The sequence below is a fragment of the Entelurus aequoreus genome, linkage group LG10 (genome assembly GCF_033978785.1).
Source record: "Entelurus aequoreus isolate RoL-2023_Sb linkage group LG10, RoL_Eaeq_v1.1, whole genome shotgun sequence".
NCBI classification, from domain to species: Eukaryota; Metazoa; Chordata; class Actinopteri; order Syngnathiformes; family Syngnathidae; genus Entelurus; species Entelurus aequoreus.
This window is the reverse complement of record NC_084740.1, coordinates 57699847-57714141: the sequence shown is the minus strand read 5'-3', so window position 1 is coordinate 57714141 and position 14295 is coordinate 57699847. Positions and strand designations below refer to the sequence as shown.

Sequence of the window (14295 nt, the reverse complement as noted above, 5' to 3'; positions counted from 1 at the left end):
CATGGAGGTTTCGGAGATATTTATAAAACTATCTTGCCCTCCTTCATACTTCCTCCAAACGAGTTGTTTGGAATTCGCCCCACTTGTGACGTTTCCCCCATTGGTGCCGTAAACAGATATCTCCATACATGGTAAAGATTTACCGGAAGAGCTTTGCGCAAGTCCGCCATTGTAGTCAATAGGTGTCAGAATAATTGTATCTAAGTTATCTCAAAACTTTGTGTTTCCATGAGTTCCCGGCGAGAAGACAAAAGCTGTCTTTGATCTTACCAATCAAAAGGCTTGTAAAACTCCACTGTGTGGGATGGGAAGCGACATGAAGGTGTCGGTTTCTTTGATGTATTGGTAATCCACAGGAAGATTTGGTCTTGACTTAAAACCAGGGGAGACAGGGCCTTCTCTGTGGTCGGCCCTAAACTCTGGAACACTCTGCCCCTCCATTTTCAAACTGCTTCCACAGTGGAGTGTTTTAAGTCTCGTCTTAAGACCCACTTTTATTCTTTGGCTTTTAACACTACGTGAGTTGTGTGGTCTTCTGTCCTCTGTTGTCCTGTGTGGTTAGGGTGAGGGTTATCAATTTTGATGTCTATTTTACTGTTTTAATTGGTTTTACCCTTTAAAATCGTTTTTAATCATATTTATTTTTTTTATTGTCTCTGTATTGGTTTTCTATTCATTTATTCTTTGTTTTTATTCAGTCATTGGTGTAGCATAATATTGTTTTTAATATTGTTTTTAATATCGTTTTTAATATTGTTTTTAACATGGCTGTGCAGCACTTTGGAAACATTCTTGTTGTGTAAATGTGCTATATAAATAAAGTGGATTGGATTGGATTGGCCCGAGATCTACAAAGCGGAGAGGAAGCACTGTACTTTTCAATGAAGATAACTTTAAACTAGTCTTAACTTTAAAGAAATACACTCTATACATTGCTAATGTGGTAAATGACTATTCTAGCTGCAAATGTCTGGTTTTTGGTGCAATATCGATATAGGTGTATAGAGGCCCATTTCCAGTAACTATCACTCCAGTGTTCTAATGGTACAATGTGTTTGCTCATTGGCTCACAAGGCTAATTGATGATTAGAAAACACTTGTGCAATCATGTTCACACATCTGAAAACAGTTTAGCTCGTTACAGAAGCTACAAAACTGACCTTCCTTTGAGCAGATTGAGTTTCTGGAGCATCACATTTGTGGGGTCAATTAAACGCTCAAAATGGCCAGAAAAAGAGAACTTTCATCTGAAACTCGACAGTCTATTCTTGTTCTTAGAAATGAAGGCTATCTTACAAAATTGTTTGGGTGATCCCAAACTTTTGAACGATAGTATATATATATATATATATATATATATATATATATATATATATATATATATATATATATATATATATATATATATATATATACCGTAATTTCCGGACTATAAGCCGCACCTGACTATAAGCCGCACCAGCTAAATTTAGGGGAACATACAGATTGCTCCATATATAAGCCGCACCCGACTATAAGCCGCAGGGTTTTGATGTGTAATTACCGTAGTATATAGGGGTTCCTGCTACCACGGAGGGGATTGTCGGGACAGAGATGACTGTTTGGGAACGCAAAGCGTCCCATTTATTAACAATAAATCTTTCAATCATTCAATCAAACTTTCACATCTTTGACATGGCGAACAGCATTCGTGCAGAGTACAAATAATACAACGGTGCAAAGTAATACAAAGTGCTCACCTGTACGTTATCAAAATAACCAGCCTACCGGTATATGAAAAGTCAGTCTTTAATCATTGTGTCATCGTCTTCCTCCTGCGTACTAAAACCACCGAAATCCTCTTCGTCGGTGTCGGAGAAGAACAGGCCGTAAATAAGCCGCACCCTTGTATAAGCCGCAGGGACCAGAACGAGGGGAAAAAGTAGCGGCTTATAGTCCGGAAATTACGGTATATACATACATATATGTATGTATATGTATATATATATATATATATATATATATATATATATATATATATATATATATATATATATATATATATATATATATATATATATATATATATATATATATATATATATATATATACATACATACATACATACATACATGTATGTATATATATATATATATATTTATATATATATATATATATATATATATATATACATACATACATACATACATACATATATGTATGTATATGTATATATATACATACATATATGTATGTATATATATATATATATATATATATATATATATATATATATATATATATATATATATATATATATATATATATATATATATATATATATATATATATATATATATACAGTATTTATATATATATGTATACATACCCTAACCATAACCCTTAGGGGGTTAAGGTTAGGGTTAGGTTTAGGGCTATGGTTAGGGTTAGATAAACACATATACAGTATGTATATATATATATATACATATATATATATATATATATATATATATATGTGCAGCAAGCTAATTTTGCCATTGAGCTTGCTACAATTCTCTGGGGATAGCTTCCCCTGTAGCTTAGCCACATTTAATTGGGGGTAACTTGTAGCATAGCTAACTACATTTTCCAAGTAGCTTGCCCATCACTGCTTCTAACTTGTATCAGTCTGTAGACTCGATATGGAAGCGCTGAAAACTAAAACATGGCTGACATGGAGAAGACACAGTTTAAGTGGAGTTAAGTAAATAAGAAGAAATGGCTTGAAGATGGTCTGTGAAACAAAATGTATGCAACAATTTGACCAAAGAACCACCATTACATGTTATGTAGATCCCAAATAAGTGTTCTCAATTTAGAAAAAAACACAATATGATCCCTTTAAGTAACAGTGTGTCAATGCAACTAACTGTAACACAAGATTTAGCTTCCCGTTTACCTATATCACAGAGCGCTGTTTGGCAAAGCCCATTGTGGAGTTTGTAGTGTTCTCGACATTTGGCACATAAGTTGCCATCTGTGCAGAGTTCACAATTGGCTTTGCAGGGCAGGCAGGCATAGTGACCCCTGTCAGGATACAGTCCCCGCGGGCAGTGGGTCCGACAGCGACCTTGGTGGAGGAAACGTTCCTGTCCATCTTCATCTGAGCAGGAGGAAAAGAACACAACACACCTGTTTATGTGACGCCTAATCCATTTTCTTCTCCAAGGATAATGCCATTAACCTGAACAAATCCCTACATGGCATCCCTTTTCCAAAAATGTTGGGGATGAAGGAGGTTTGGCAAAAATAAAATGTGTTCTATGTGGTTTTCGAAATGTTTTGTTTTGGTTGTACACAGCTGAGCTATCCAGACTGCGTATGTACTGCAGTTGTACCAACACGCATGACGTGCTGCGTGTATCATGATCGATATTAAAGTGACTCACTCGATAGACAGTTGTTCGTCTGGTCCAGCTGGGTAAGCAAACAATTTGTGTCGAAATAGCTTGTGTCCAAGTTCCATATTTATAGCGTCAAAATAGTTTTCACCCCCCTTTCCCGGCTTCCGAACGTTTCACTCTTCCTTCGTGCTCGCTTCTATAAGCAGCAGTATATTCACCTTCAAAAAGATAAGCTTGTGAGTCCTCATTTGTCCAAAAATAGTCATCTTTGTTTTCTGTTACCAAGTCTGCCATTATAAGAAAATACACTCACGCTTGACTCCAAAAGTCGGAACACACATGTTGCCAGAAGTCAGACGTGCGTTGCTATGGAAACGGAAATCAATGCGCGTAATAAATCAGTCCCGGAAATAATTGAAATGATCAAAATGCTGTAAATATTGAACATATTACATATTGTTATCAATGTTTCTGTTACTACATTATTTCTATACTTTCAGTGTGTATATAAAACGTTGCTGGAGGGTTTAGAAGTTGTTGTAGAGGGGTTTGAAGGCTACAACGGTGACTCCCGTTAGCCGCATATTTTTAGCATTTTTTATAGGGATGTCCGATAATGGCTTTTTGCCGATATCCGATATTCCGATATTGTCCAACTCTTTAATTACCGATACCAATATCAACCGATACCGATATCAACCGATATATGCAGTCGTGGAATTAACACATTATTATGCCTAATTTGGACAACCAGGTATGGTGAAGATAAGGTACTTTTTAAAAAAAATTGTAAAATAAGATAAATAAATTAAAAACATTTTCTTGAATAAAAAAGAAAGTAAAACAATATAAAAACAGTTACATAGAAACTAGTAATGAATGAAAATTAGTAAAATTAATGGTTAAAGGTTAGTACTATTAGTGGAGCAGCAGCACGCACAATCATGTGTGCTTACGGACTATATCCCTTGCAGACTGTATTGATATATATTGATATATATGTAGGAACCAGAATATTAAAGGCCTACTGAAACCCACTACTACCGACCACGCAGTCTGATAGTTTATATATCAATGATGAAATCTTAACATTATAACACATGCCAATACGGCCGGGTTAACTTATAAAGTGACATTTTAAATTTGCCGCTAAACTTCCGGTTCGAAACGCCTCTGAGGATGACGTATGCGCGTGACGTAGACCGGCGAACACGGGTATGCCTTCCACATTGAAGCCAATACGAAAAAGCTCTGTTTTCATTTCATAATTCCACAGTATTCTGGACATCTGTGTTCGTGAATCTGTTTCAATCATGTTCATTGCATTATGGAGAAGGAAGCTGAGCAAGCAAAGAAGAAAGTTGTCGGTGCGAAATGGACGTATTTTTCGAACGTAGTCAGCCACAACAGTACACAGCCGGCGCTTCTTTGTTTACATTCCCGAAAGATGCAGTCAAGATGGAAGAACTCGGATAACAGAGACTCTAACCAGGAGGACTTTTGACTTCGATACACAGACGCCTGTAGAGAACTGGGACAACACAGACTCTTACCAGGATTACTTTGATTTGGATGACAAAGACGCAGACGTGCTACTGTGAGTATGCAGCTTTGGCTTCTAAACATTTGATCGCTTGACCGTATGTGCGCAACTTTTTTTTGCGTATGTACGTAACTTTTTAAAAATATATAAGCTTTATGAACCTTGGGTTAGGTGAACGGTCTTTTGGGCTGAGTGATTGTGTGTGTTGATCAGGTGTTTGAATTGTATTGGCGTGTTCTATGGAGCTAGGAGCTAGCATAGGAGCTAGGAGCTAGCATAACACGTACCGTACCGTACCGTACGTGCGCGTCACGTACGTAATTTTTTAAAAATATATAAGCTTTATGAACCTTGGGTTAGGTGAACGGTCTTTTGGGCTGAGTGATTGTGTGTGTTGATCAGGTGTTTGAATTGTATTGGCGTGTTCTATGGAGCTAGGAGCTAGCATAGGAGCTAGGAGCTAGCATAACACGTACCGTACCGTACGTGCGCGTCACGTACGTAACTTTTTAAAAATATATAAGCTTTATGAACCTTGGGTTAGGTGAACGGTCTTTTGGGCTGAGTGATTGTGTGTGTTGATCAGGTGTTTGAATTGTATTGGCGTGTTCTATGGAGCTAGGAGCTAGCAGAGGAGCTAGGAGCTAGCGTAACAAACACGCAGGTGTTTTTATGCAGGATTAATTTGTGGCATATTAAATATAAGCCTGGTTGTGTTGTGGCTAATAGAGTATATATATATCTTGTGTTTATTTACTGTTGTAGTCATTCCCAGCTGAATATCAGGTCACCCCCGGCTCTCACAGCATCTTCCCTATCTGAATAGCTTCAACTCCCCACTAGTCCTTCACTTGCACTTTACTCATCCACAAATCTTTCATCCTCGCTCAAATTAATGGGGAAATTGTCGCTTTCTCGGTCCGAATCTCTCTCACTTCATGCGGCCATCATTGTAAACAATAGGGAACTTTGCGTATATGTTCAACTGACTACGTCACGCTACTTCCGGTAAGGGCAAGCCTTTTTTTTATCAGATACCAAAAGTTGCAATCTTTATCGTCGTTGTTCTATACTAAATCCTTTCAGCAAAAATATGGCAATATCGCGAAATGATCAAGTATGACACATAGAATAGATCTGCTATCCCCGTTTAAATAAAAAAAATTCATTTCAGTAGGCCTTTAATAACAGAAAGAAACAACCCTTTTGTGTGAATGAGTATAAATGGGGGAGGGAGGTTTTTTGGGTTGGTGCACTAATTGTAAGTGTATCTTGTGTTTTTTATGTTGATTTAATAAAAAAAAAAACGATACCAATAATAAAAAAAACGATACAGATAATTTCCGATATTACATTTTAATGCATATATCGGCCGATAATATCGGCAGGCCGATATTATCGGACATCTCTAATTTTTTACCATCTTTAAAATCTTAAAAAAAAAAAAAAAGACATGCATGTTCTTGTCTCTCATAATGATTGTGATTCCAAAAAAAAGCGCAGATCCCTTTAACTCAGAGCTGGACAAATATTTTGACTGGGGGGCCACATTGAGAGAAAAAAATGTGTCTGGGGGGGCCAATGTGTATGTGTGTATAAATTATATTTACACGTTTAGCTGTCAAAATCTGCTGTACAGTATGTGTGTTTGGGTCCCTTTTTTTCAGGAACACTAATACCAAAAGTCACAATGTCCGATAGAGTTCTATGACAGACCACCTCAAAAAAACGGAATGGAATGTTATAGTTTTTTACTGAATGGGACACCCAAAATGTACATTAAAATAAAGAAAGTGGGATTTACAAAATAAACTATGAACAATAAAACACTGAATATTAACAACATATAAACGTCATTCCTCTTTTACTTCTCAGACCAAGCAAAACGCAACACAAATTTTAAAACCAGCAAAAAATGAATGCAAAGTGTAATAAACACCTACAATATGATATATTATCATGTAAATATCTGCTTCCGCATCTGTTCCTGATACATGCGTTTCTCGGGCTGGCTGCTCTGAAAACAAACCCCGCCCACTCTGGTTTGTTGTTCGTCTGAGCTGCTGTGGCATAGATTACCGTAATAACTCCAATAACACCCAAAAGCGCAGATTTTGACCATTGAAATACTTTGTATAGTTCAAGATTTACGGTCATTAAAAAACAGCACTGCACATCATAATGGTGGCGACAGTTTTAGAATAGAATAGAATAGAATACAAAGTACTTTATTGATCCCTGGGGGAAATTCAGCAGCACAGTTTGCTCACAATAGACAATAAACACTTAGGTATTTTTTACATGTGAATAATATAAATACAGTCTATTATACAGCATTATTCACATGTGATAATATAAATACAGTCTATTATACAGCATAATTCACATGTGAATAATATAAATACAGTCTATTATACAGCATTATTCACATGTGATAATATAAATACAGTCTATTACACAGCATAATTCACGTGTGAATAATATAAATACAGTCTATTATACATCATTATTCACATGTGAATAAGATAAATACTGTCTATTATACAACATTATTCACATGTGAATAATATAAATAGGTTATACATTTACAGTACATGTACAGTCAAAGGAACATATTCATTATACAGTCTGATGGCTGTCGGTATGAAGGATGTTATTGTTCATAGTTAATATCGTAAATCCCACTTTCTTTATTTTCATGTACATTTTGAGTGTCCCATTTTGATGTTAAAGGTCTAAAAAAAACTATGTAGAACGTCCGGCGGGCCGGATTGAAAATATTTAACGGGCCGCATGTGCCCAGATCTGCTTTAACTCGTGTTCGATTCTCAGTCAGGGAACATTTTCCAATTTACGAGTTAATAAAACCTAACCTTGGGTTGATACAGAATCGGAATCAGGTTTTTAATCGGAGTCGCCAAACATACAAAAGGTGTTAACATGTCTTAAAATGTTCCCAAATATTTACAATACTGTATTCGGATTTAATACAGGAATATCTGCGCATGTAAACATAGCCAATGCATATCATGTCTCACTTACTGAGAACCTCAAATTCGGATACAAAACCTTGTGTTGTGCTATTGTACACAACTTGCTAAGCCCTACGTTGCTCATACATGCTGTGGGCTAAGCATTGACACCTGAGGGACCCCTAGAAGCAGCTGGGTCACAGTACTATCTTAAAAAGTTGAGTTGGGACAGAAGAGTAACCACAGGCTGCACCCGCTATTGACCCTGCTCTACACATACTACATAACAATAGACATTGCAGAGTCTGGCGAGGACCGTGATGTTTCATGCTCTTTGATAAACAACATCAAAGCTGTGGACCGCATAAAACAATCACTATACTGCAGAATACGACTGTGACAACCACACAAGTCTGTGTGAAGCAGAGCGGTTAAGCCCAGTGAACTGCTCAGGTAATTCTAGCCAAAGGGGATATTTTTTTTTCCCTTTCCCTCGGATTATAACAAAGAGCCTATTCTGACACGATCAGATTACACAGAAAATGCTAGAGAAAAATGATCACACCTACACTTTTTTAAGAATGTCAATGGTACTGCTGTGACTTGAGATGCTAGGAAGGGCACCTGTGACTGTTTAACAAGGGTAAATGTTAAACCACAAACTACTTTGGAATGTTTTTTACTGGTCATCCATTACATTTTGAATTCACCTGATAGGAATGTTCTTATCTTCCTTTATCTATATAAGGTCAAATAGAAGAAGCTATACAGCAAGCTATGATGAAACAATGATCAATGTATTCGCTCTATAAAGATAAGCACTACAATACACATCAGACAGACAGGAGTAGCAAGAATGTCAATATTCTTTCATTGTAAAAAAAAAAAAAAGTCCCATCCCATATAAGCAAAACTATACTGTATAGCAGGGGTCACCAACCTTTTTGAAAGCAAGAGCTACTTCTTGGGTACTGATTAATGCGAAGGGCTACCAGTTTGATACACACTTAAATAAATTGCCAGAAATAGCCAATTTGCTCAATTTACCTTTAACTCTATGTTATTATTAATAATTAATTATATTTACACTTAATTGAACGGTTTAAAAGAGGACAAAACACGAAAAAAATGACATTAAATTTTGAAACATAGTTTATCTTCAATTTCGACTCTTTAAAATTCAAAATTCAACCGAAAAAAAGAAGAGAAAAACTAGGTAATTTGAATCTTTTTGAAAAAAATTTAAAAAAGGATTTATGGAACATCATTAGTAATTTTTCCTGATTAAGATTAATTTTAGAATTTTATGACATATTTTAAATAGGTTAAAATACAATTTACACTTTGTTAGAATATATAACAAATTGGACCAAGCTATATTTCTAACAAAGACAAATCATTATTTCTTCTAGATTTTCCAGAACAAAATTTTTAAAAGAAATTCAAAAGACTTTGAAATAAGATTTAAATTTGATTCTACAGATTTTCTAGATTTGCCAGAATAATTTCTTTGAATTTTAATCATAATAAGTTTGAAGAAATACTTCACAAATATTCTGCGTTGAAAAAACAGAAGCTAAAATGAATAATTAAATTAAAATGTATTTATTATTCTTTACAATAAAAAAAAAAAAATTACTTGAACATTGATTTAAATTGTCAGGAAAGAAGAGGAAGGAATTTAAAAGGTAAAAAGGTATATGTGTTTAAAAATCCTAAAATCATTTTTAAGGTTGTATTTTTACTCTAAAATTGTCTTTCTGAAAGTTATAAGAAGCAAAGTAAAAAAAATTAATGAATTTATTCAAACAAGTGAAGACTAAGTCTTTAAAATATTTTCTTGGATTTTCAAATTCTATTTGAGTTTTGTCTCTCTTAGAATTAAAAATGTCGGGCAAAGCGAGACCAGCTTGCTAGTAAATAAATACAATTTAAAAAATAGAGGCAGCTCACTGGTAAGTGCTGCTATTTGAGCTATTTTTAGAACAGGCCAGCGGGCTACTCATCTGGTCCTTACGGGCTACCTGGTGCCCGCGGGCACCGCGTTGGTGACCCCTGCTGTATAGTATACAGTATAGTATTTTGCCCAGGTCTGGTATGCACTGTATACCAGACCTGGGCAAAATACGGCCCACGCCTCACATGCGGCCCATTAAGATTTTCAATTCGGCCCGCCGGACGTTCTACATAATTTTTTTGGACCTTTAACATCAAAACTGTAGCCGCCATTATGATGTGCAGTGCTGTTTTTAAATTACCGTAAGTCTTGAACTATAGAAAGTATTTCAATAGTTGAAATCTGCGCTTTTGGGTGTTATAGGAGTTATTACGGTAATCTACGTCACAGCAGCTCAGACCAGGAACAAAACAGAGTGGGTGAGGTTTGTTTACAGAGCAGCCAGCTCCAAACACATGTGTCAGAAACAGATGCGGAAGCAGATTTTCACAACAAAGTTCTGCATAAAAGTGATATTATATCGTATTGTAGGTGTGTATTACACTTTGCGTTCATATTTTGCTGTTTTTTACATTTTTGTTGTGTTTTGCTTGATGGTAAAAGATGTCTATCGGTGAGCTGGTCTGAGAAGTATAGGAGGAGTGACGTTCATATGTTGTTAATATTCAGTGTTTTATTGTTCATAGTAGGGTTGTACGGTATACCGGTATTAGTATAGTACCGCGATACTAATGAATCATATTCGGTACTATACCGCCTCTAAAAAGTACCGGCCGTTACTAGTCTAGTCAATACTACTATGATTACATCGATATTTTTTAGCATCACAAAATCTTTTTTGTTTTTTTATTTTATTTATATTATTATGTTTAAAGACTCAGTAAATATGTCCCTGAACACATGAGGACTTTGAATATGACCAATGAATGATCATGTAACTACTTGGTATTGGATTGATATCTAAATGTGTGGTATCATCCAAAATTATCCAATCCAATCCACTTTATTTATATAGCACATTTAAACAACAGAATGTTTCCAAAGTGCTGCACAACGATATTAAAAACAATATTCAAATATTATCCTTAGCTCCACCAATGACTGAATAAAAACAAAAAATAAATACATAACTAATGTAAAGTATCCAAACAACAGAAGAATAAGTGAGTATTACATTTTAACAGAAGTGTAGATAGAACATGTTAAAAGAGAAAGTAAGCAGATATTAACAGTAAATGAACAAGTAGATTAATAATTTATTTTCTATCACTTGCCCTTAATAATGTTGACCAAATAATAGGTGTATAAATGACACAATATGTTACTGCATACGTCAGCAGACTAATTAGGAGCCTTTGTTTGTTTACTTACTACTAAAAGACAAGTTGTCTAGTATGTTCAGTTTTTTATTTAAGGACAAAATTGCAATAAGAAAGATATGTTTAATGTACCGTAAGATTTTTATGTTAAAATAAAGCCAATAATGCAATTTGTTGTGGTCCCCTTTATTTAGAAAAGTATTGAAAAGTATTGAAATACACTTTGGTACCGGTATCGGGACAGCACTAGTTCATAGTTAATATTGTAAATCCCACTTTCATTATTTTAATGTACATTTTGGGTGTCCCATTCAGTAAAAAAAAACTGTAAAATTCCATTCCGTTTTTTGAGGTGGTCTGTCATAACGTTTTTAGAACTCTATCGGACATTGTGAATTTTGGCTTTTGACCATGAATTGATTAACGTGGACCCCAACTTAAACAAGTTGAAAAACGTATTGGGGTGTTACCATTTAGTGGTCAATTGTACGGAATATGTACTGTACTGTGCACTCTACTAATAAAAGTCTCAATCAATCAATCAATGGTATTAGTCTTCCTGAAAAAAAGGGAGCCAAACACACATACCGTACAGCATATTTTTACAGCTAAATGTGTATATATCATTTATACACACATACACATTGGCCCCCCAGACACATTTTCTTCTCTCAATGTGGCCCCCCCGGGTCAAAATATTTGCCCAGCTCTCCTATATGCTTTTTCTTTAGTCGATCCAACTTTACTGGACATTCTTACTCACCCACTCCACAGGTAGTGCATTCAAACAGCTCATGCCCCTGGCACTCAAAGCAGGTGGGATGACAGAGGACGCACTGGCTCTTCAACAGAAACTGTCCACTCGGGCAAGGCGATGGAGCTTTGCAGCCAGCGTGAGAAACACAGCAACACAGGAGGAAGATGATCCGGATCGCACCGGAGAAGAAGCGGAAGACGAAGAGGGACCTCATTGCCGTGGGAGCCGGGGGACTTATGTGCGGCAGCAAGTGGGGAAGAGGAGGCAGCGCTGCTGACCGACTCCCACCGACGCAGTGCATGCAGCCAGTGAGGCACTCTCACACACACACACACACACACACACACACACACACACACACACACACACACACACACACACACACACACGCACACACAAACTCACACGCCCACACACTCATTCTTGTATTTCTTACCTTCTTGAGACCTCTGAAAAAGGCCTACCTCTTTAGGACCACCCTTTGTAGATATATAAAGATTTGTATTGACAACATTAATAATATATACATACTATGCAAATAAAAAAAAGGTACGTTTTTGTACATTTTTAGATTTGTTTTGTTTGTAATTGGTTTTTAAAGGCCTACTGAAACCCACTATTACCGACCACGCAGTCTGATAGTTTATACATCAATGATGAAATCTTAACATTGAAACACATGCCAATACGGCCGGGTTAACTTATAAAGTGCCATTTTAAATTTCCCGCCACACTTCCGGTTGAAAAAGCCTTCGAAGGATGACGTATGCGCGTGACGTAGCCCGAGGAACAGAGGTATGCCTTCTCCATTGAATACAATACAAAAAAGCTCTGTTTTCATTTCATAATTCCACAGTATTCTGGACATCTGTGTTGGTGAATCTTTTGCAATTTGTTTAATGAACAATGGAGGCTGCAAAGAAGAACGTTGTAGATGGCTGTAGCAACACAAAGACCACTTACTCGGATAGCAGACGCCTAGCCGATGCTAGCAGACGCCTAGCCGATACTAGCAGACCCACCGCACGGATGATCTGGTGAAGTCCTTCGTCGCGCCGTCAATCGCTGGAACGCAGGTGAGCACGGGTGTTGCTGAGCAAAGCAGATGAGGGCTGGCTGGCGTAGGTGGAGCGCTAATGTTTTTATCATAGCTCCGGTGGCTAAGTTAGCCTTAGCGTCGTTAGCAACAGCATTGTTAAGCTTTGCCAGGCTGAGATCTATTAACCGTGTAGTTACATGTACATGGTTTAATAGTATTGTTGATCTTCTGTCTATCCTTCCAGTCAGAGATTTATTTATTTTGTTTCTATCTGCATTTGAGACAGATGCTATCACGTTAGCTCATGCTAAAGATGCTAAAGAGCTTCGTCGATGTATTGTCGTGGAGATAAAAGGCACTGTAATGTCCATTTCGCGTTCTCGACTCTCATTTTCAAGAGGATATAGTATCCGAGGTGGTTTAAAATACAAATCCGTGATCCACAATAGAAAAAGGAGAGAGTGTGGAATCCAATGAGCCAGCTTGTACCTAAGTTACGGTCAGAGCGAAAAAAATATATGTATTTCACTGCATTCTAGTCCGTCACTCTAACGTTCCTCGTCCACAAATCTTTCATCCTCGCTCAAATTAATGGGGTAATCGTCACTTTCACGGTCCGAATAGCTCTAGCTGCGTTGAAAACAATAGGAAAATATGAGGGAGTGAACAACTGACAACGTCACGCTACTTCCGGTAGGAGCAAGGTTTTTTTTTATCAGAGACCAAAAGTTGCGAACTTTATCGACGTTGTTCTCTACTAAATCCTTTCAGCAAAAATATGGCAATATTGCAAAATGATCAAGTATGACACATAGAATGGATCTGCTATCCCCGTTTAAATAAAAAAAAAAAATTTCAGTAGGCCTTTAATCTTCATTATTTACTACAAGTTATTGCAGTATGTCTCTATATAAATGTTTTCAATGTTTTTATGTTATTAATTTTGGCCAAAGGGGGCGCATTTAAATTTCTTACACACACTTGTTATTTCCACCTACTCAGTGGTCTAGTGGTTAGAGCAGACCTGGGCAAATTAAGGCCCGGGGGCCGCATGCGGCCCGTTGAGCTTTTCAATCTGGCCCGCCGGACATTCCCAAATAATTTTTTTAGATTTTTAAGATGTAAACTGTAGCTGCCACTATGATGTGCAGTGATGTTTTCTAATGACCGTAAGTCTTCAACTATACAAAGTATTTCAATGGTTGGAATCTGCGCTTATGCATGATATACTAGTTACGTTGGTCATCTAATTAGTTACTATGGTCATCTACGTCACAGCAGCTCAGACGAGGCACCAAGCAGTGTGGGCGGGAAGCGTTTCCACAGACGCGGAAGGAGATTT

General features: G+C 36.7%; 1 protein-coding gene across 1 annotated transcript in view; it reads right to left on the bottom strand.

Annotated features, from left to right (window-relative positions):
• Positions 1-13321, bottom strand: part of LOC133658836 (proprotein convertase subtilisin/kexin type 5) — a 68010-nt gene extending 54689 nt beyond the window's left edge. Inside the window, exons 1-2 of the mRNA XM_062061282.1 lie at positions 11921-13321; positions 2922-3125 (exon numbers count right to left, since the gene is read on the bottom strand). Of these exons, the coding sequence (XP_061917266.1) occupies positions 2922-3125; positions 11921-12215 (499 nt within the window). The 5' untranslated portion in view covers positions 12216-13321. The remainder of the gene's footprint in view (positions 1-2921; positions 3126-11920) is intronic.
• Between the last annotated feature and the right edge of the window lie 974 nt (positions 13322-14295).